Here is a 6,152-nt window from a genome sequence, read left to right as displayed (position 1 = left end):
GTCTATTCCTTTATTTCCACAAACGGTGAGCTAGAAATAAAAACGCCCACATAAATGCCTGGTGTGGTGAATTCCTTACTTTGACTCTATGGAGTGAGTTTCTGCAACGTCAACAATATGGTGCATTCATCACCCGCGGAGGCCTGCTCGTACCTACTCAAGCACCTGTCCTACGACATACTATGGTGATAGAACAATCACTTACTCCCACAACCACAGGGTGAGAGGTCTGTTTAAACAGCGTGAACGCTTTTAAATGAATGGTGGTGTCTGTTCCTCTCACTCCCTCTTCCTCTCCCACTCTCTAAACCTCAATACCTACCACGAGAAAGGAGATGGGGATTTGAGTCAACAATCAGAAACATCGTAAGGTTTGTTGTGAGTTGGCAGCTCATTTGTTATCCTATTTCACTGGTGGTCCGTATCAGTGTACAAATCCTGCTTTGTGCCAGATAACAAGATTCTGCTAGCTATAAGTGGAAAGAGGAGATATGGGATGGATTGTAGGTAGTCGAGTGCATTCACTCAGCTGGAGGTCACGTTTTAAATTAGATAACGGTACTTTGGTAGATGAGGAAGGAAACCACCTGGGATAGCATATCTTCGTCTAGATACTCCACAGGTCCCTCTCGTTGCAGACCACGATGGACATAACGAAACGTTTGTCGATTTCTTCAACATTCATGTGGGCATAATGTCCATCCCCCATCGAGGCATAAATGCATTTTTAATGCACTGCGACTGCTAATTCGGCAACACAGTGGCAGATGGACGAAAATGAGCAATTTCGATTGTCATGTCTCACTCTTCTCTAACCGTATACGATGAAAGTGTTTTAGTAGTAGTAGTAATTGAAGTGGGTAAGCAGTCAGTGCCTTCGTCCATCCGTCTGCTCATGCACACCAATTCACTAGCCACGGAAGGACATTGCACACGCCTCCATACACTACGTCGTCATTCAGTTGGTGGTGGCGTTGCAAGGCACATTCCAGCAATGCGGTGATCTCGACTTCGCTCATCAAAGAGCACACTGCAATGGCTTCGAACAAAGCATCTCACAACTTGTCATCCACATCACATTATACTCCCTCATATTGGCATATAATTCACATCACCTCTACCGACAGCTCAGCGAAAACGAAGTCGGTTGTGCATCAATGACATCACATCACTGTTAGTGGCAGAAGCCCGCTGTCGCATGATTTCCTTCCTAAGTGTAAGCTTGATTCCACCTTTTAATTCACAAGTGGTATTCGAGTCCGGGTCAATGTTTACCCAAACGTGTATTCCTAATTGCTTCAAAAAGTGAGGGAATTGGCGCAAGCACACTACCAATCAACCACCAAAGCTCTGCCCATAACCAAGTTATCCAATCTGTTGATAGTCGTCAAACGTCACTCTTGCTCACCTTCACCTCACTTCAAAGGTAAGCGTTCCCTTCCCCTCTCCTCCTCCCAGCTCAAAAGCCAATCTCGTGTGCACCCTTGAAATCACAAAAGTGGCGCGCAAACTACACACAGCATTGATCAAGCGAAACAAGTTTTATGCAAAAGTGTAATGACTCTCCTCTTGTTCAACATCTAAACGCGATTCATTCGGCCACTCTATGCTCTGAATTGTACTTACAAAGGAGTTAGGTGGTGAATTTCTGACCCAAATTAACATCACTGCTTTGCACAAGTAGGGAACCACCAGCAGTGGCATGGCCAAGCTTGTTCTTGTCTACTGTGAAGTGGTGTGAGTAGGGTTCTCAGAGTGGAAGTGGAAAGTAGTAAGCGCAAAACACGATTGCCACAGTCAAACGCGGGAAGACGACCAAGTGTACAAGGAAGGGATCACTGCAGAAGTCTAGTAGATCTACAAGTGTAAGTCAGGTTGTTGGGAAGTACTCAGCCAAAGCAATCATAGCTGGACGTCTTTTCCTATTACGTCTTCTGTAGAGGTCATGATCATACATGGTCGCCTCCTCGTAGATGGGAATTCCAAGCTTCAAGGCAACCATTCCTATGTAAACATCTTCAGGCGCGTAATTGTATCGGGTGTAGGCTGTCGCGATCGCGATGTCGGCAACAATGTCGGGCCCAACTAATTGGGCAAATCCTCTTGCGTAAGGGTACATGCGGTCCCACGGAAATTCGCGAAAGGAGAGGTACAATTTGTTGCGAGGCGATCGGTGAGCAAAGTCTCTCCTGGCCACAGATCCGAAGATGGAATTGCGTCTTGTGTATTGTGGAACACGGTTCAAGAAGGCAGCCACCATGGAGAGATTTACTCGATGGTCGTCATCCATGGTCATGAAGAGCTTGACATCTTCCACTCTACAAAATGCCGACATCCACCGGTAATTGGTGACGGTTTTCCAAGTGAGGTTGTAGTACGTGTCTTCGTAGTCTGCCAGCAGGATGTCGTCGCACATTTGCATTTCTTTGTAGATACGCGCCATCACCTCCGCCTCTCGACCATCGTACATTTCCAGCAGGTCTCCAGCCGAACCTGGCAGACTGATCACTTCACCATCACGATCAAACATCCTGCCACCGTGCTTCCTGGGCAAACCCACGCTAAAAACCACACCTACTTTCATTCCACTGCCTCGGCTTTTCTCATAATGCATGTATTCACGAATGGACGATCGTGCATTCCACGCCAGCAGTGCGCTCTTGAAAACTACTACGAGGTCGTACTGTTCACCCTCTCGGCATGCCGACTTTGGTGCACTGAGAATTGTAATTGGGAAGTTGTAATCTGGCATCTGAAATGCAACATGTGTCACATCAGCTTGTTGCAGTGAAGACGAATACAGAACATCTGGAGTTGGTGCATTGGGGATGTTGGGCTACTAGAATGCGGGAATATTTTGCAAGCACACACAACTCACGCAGCACAATTTTGACACCATTTGACCCTCAATTAACTGTTAGCCTCCTCAGTATGCTCACCTATCAAGCGCACCTCTCGCAATCAGAGATTAAGACGAGGTGGTTTTAGTCGGAATGAGGTTTCAAGACACTCCCTTCTGGCCTAGTTCAGTTATAAGACTACTTTTGCAGGACATGTTGTTGCTGTGCAAATTCTGAACAGAGACTTTGAGCAATGTGAGCGTTGAATATTACAGGGTGAAGTCAGAGTAGTGGCTGTGGGTTCAAGGGATTGTGCATCATTTCAAACTGCGATAATCCTCCTTTTGAACAGCTACATGGACGCACTCACATGAAGGGATGAAGTACGTGTCATTCAAACACCTCTGCGAGGCATCAATACGATGAATATTGCACAGCATGAATATTTGGTTAATTGGTTAATGGAAAGCATCCACATCTTCCCTATGCTGAAACCGTTTCTTGTTGCAATCTAGTTTATTACCCTGATAACTCCGTTGTCGCAATGCTGTCTTTAATGAGGAAGGCTAAAGCGACCCTAAATAAAGATGGCTGTGGTCTAGATTATCATTGGCACCGTTGCCTTTCCAGTCCATTCAATGACATTTGAAGGAGGTGGTAGGTTGGGAAGAGACCGACATCTTCTGATGAAAGTTGACCATTATTGGTGCTACCAATCCTTTACAAGTGGCTGCGATGATAAGCCAGTTGTTGATCGTGCATGAGGCCGCCTGACCCCATCCACGTGTCAACAAAGTGGTTCATGCAGTCCAACTACGCAGGCTCAGGCATGCCCTCAATCACAATCAGGTTTCAAGTGCAATCAGGTAACATCGACACTTCCTACCTCAACCTTTACTACGTTGTGTTTACCATGCTATATATCAACTATTCTGCTTTCCATCATCTGTTTGGGATTGGAGATTATGACATGGAAGTACTAACCTCGAGCACAGGAAGGCCCCTTTTAATGCCCTCAACAACGTCCGTCATGGGAACATCCTGAGGGTAGGTTAGATAGGCCTCCGGAACCCTCATTCTTCCCCAAAATCGCCGCGGCAGCAAACTGAACTCGTCAAAGGCAAAGGATCCCGTCATTTTCGATAACCCAAAGAGTTCATTCAGCGTATATGCTTTTGTCCGTTTACGCCTTCGTGGTTGCAACGAACCTCGCACACAGAGGGTGATATTGAAGACCTCCTTCACCACAATATTTCCAATCTCCGACGGCGGCCATCGACACACTGTCGAGGGAATCGTATTCTCCATCCCAATTTTGTACTCTTTTACTTCACCTTCTTCAATGAGTTGCAGTTGTTTTCGAGGGATATGATCGATGCTTGAGGAGAGAATCTGCACTTCAATGATGAAGAAGAGGATGATGCTAAGGAGGAAGAATGTGAAAATAAGTTGCTTGCAGCCAAATTATCAGTAATCATCTACAAACCTCTACATGGAAGATGTTTGTTTGTCAGCAGAACATGCAGGAATACAACCATAAGTCGGGTAGTCAACACAGCTTCCAAGCGTTCTTTTAGTGATTCAACAAAGTATTCTTCATACATGAATTTGTACTGGTGTTCAAACTGCGTTGATGGTGACACAACTAGGAACTCACGGTCAAGTGGGGCAGATGTCGTTTGTCCACTCTACCACTTCTACTCACGCAAACGCTTGAAGCGTGTTATCGTTAGTATGTTGTGCATGTTTGTTGGCGAAACGCACACTCTGCACATAAATCAAGACTCGGAACACTTGATGCCTTATTAGAGTGGAAGCAGTTGTCATGAATGAATCGAATGTAAGCAGTGAACATTTGGTTCACAGTGCCTGAAGACGAGCGCAGACGAGTCAAGTCCACACGGCTGACGGAATCGCGCTCATCGCACTTGGATGGCACATCAATAAGTCTGCATGGATCTTGACATCCTATTTGAGAGCAGGCTCCGCACCCATTTAAACAAAGCCCCTGCTTCACCCAAACCATCTTGTTTACAAACCTGACTAGTTAAACTTAAACAAAAAAGCGAGCATTCTATCATTTACACAACGAGATTGTGTGCATGGTCTGCAAACAGCACCAGCGATTCGCATCCAAATATTTCGGAATCCTGTGTTTAGGGTGCATATTGGTACTTACGCTACCAGACCACAAGACACTCCATTCCTAGCCAAGGCCTCCAACCGACGAATCCGTCTAGAAGGATAGGCCATGAGTTTCGGAGACATCGTAGCTTCACCCAAACCCTTATTGGAATGCGATGCTGTCGCCGTGCTGTGACCTCCTGCTACGGACCCCTACGTAGGTGTGTAAGTGAGCGCAGACACTACCTGCTCCCAACGTGGGAATCTGGAAAGAAAGCGCCTCCAGAATAGATGCCTTGGCAGCAGCTGGTTTGCCGCAAGTGTGCGAGAGATCGGAGACCTCATCCACGTAGATGCGCCCTTGAATGCCAGAACTGGTGGTGGCTGTCACACACTCCATGGCGGCTCGAATTCTCTCCAATGACCTTGAGAGCAAGAGAGTATTTGCACGTATGAAGTGTACCTCTATACGATTCTGTCAATTGAGGAGAAAGTAGTGGAGCATGAAGTGTGCAAGTTTGTAAAATGCTCCAAAATATAGGTGTATATTGGAAATTCCAATTTGTGCATTGGACACTTTAGAAGCTCACATTGGAAGCGTTGTTCTGGAGTTGGAAGTCGTAACACTTGCTTGCGCTGCCAATTGGGAAGAGAGTTGGTAATGTATGTGATTGCAACTGGCCCGAAGTGCAAGGTCGTAAGCAGCAAACATCTATTTTTTGCGGTTAATCAAGCTTTGATCGAAATAACACGTATGCACTAAACGTAGCAGTGAACCAAGCAGTACCTTTTCACATTTGGGTAGAAACAGTCAACTTCAGTCACGACATCCTTTAAACGGCACATCACTGGTACTTTGAATGATAATTTGTGCAGGCACATGGAAGACTGTTTTCTTGCTGCACTTCACCACAGCTCCTACACATGCTGCATCACTGCATAAGGTGTGTGGATAGCCTCAATTAACGGTTGTGAGACAATTCAATAACACCTATTCGAAATAGCACTTTCGTTGCTGCATGTGGTTGCTAACAGCTCCATGATTTAGGAAGAAAACGCACTGGTACTGTCGTGTTGCCAATACTCGGCAAGCGAATACAAACACTAACAGTGGGTAGTAAAAGGTGCAGAATCCTAAGTTTGCTTCGTCAATTACAGTGGCATCTGTGAGGAATTGTAAAAGAAACC

General features: G+C 45.9%; 1 protein-coding gene across 1 annotated transcript; it reads right to left on the bottom strand. All coding sequences in view use genetic code 11, as the record gives it.

Annotated features, from left to right (window-relative positions):
• Positions 1-1,870: 1,870 nt before the first annotated feature.
• EGR_10616 (UDP-GlcNAc:betaGal beta-1,3-N-acetylglucosaminyltransferase) lies at positions 1,871-5,364 on the bottom strand (the record flags this gene model as incomplete). The annotated part of the gene is made up of 4 exons (XM_024499865.1): positions 1,871-2,836; positions 3,825-4,263; positions 5,020-5,164; positions 5,211-5,364. 4 exons carry the CDS (start codon positions 5,362-5,364, stop codon positions 1,871-1,873), a joined length of 1,704 nt encoding a protein of 567 aa, XP_024345716.1.
• Positions 5,365-6,152: the final 788 nt, after the last annotated feature.

The sequence above is a fragment of the Echinococcus granulosus genome (assembly GCF_000524195.1).
Source record: "Echinococcus granulosus chromosome Unknown EG_S00242, whole genome shotgun sequence".
Lineage (NCBI taxonomy): Eukaryota > Metazoa > Platyhelminthes > Cestoda > Cyclophyllidea > Taeniidae > Echinococcus > Echinococcus granulosus.
Note: the sequence above shows the minus strand (reverse complement) of the source record. Positions and strands in the feature narration are given on the sequence as shown.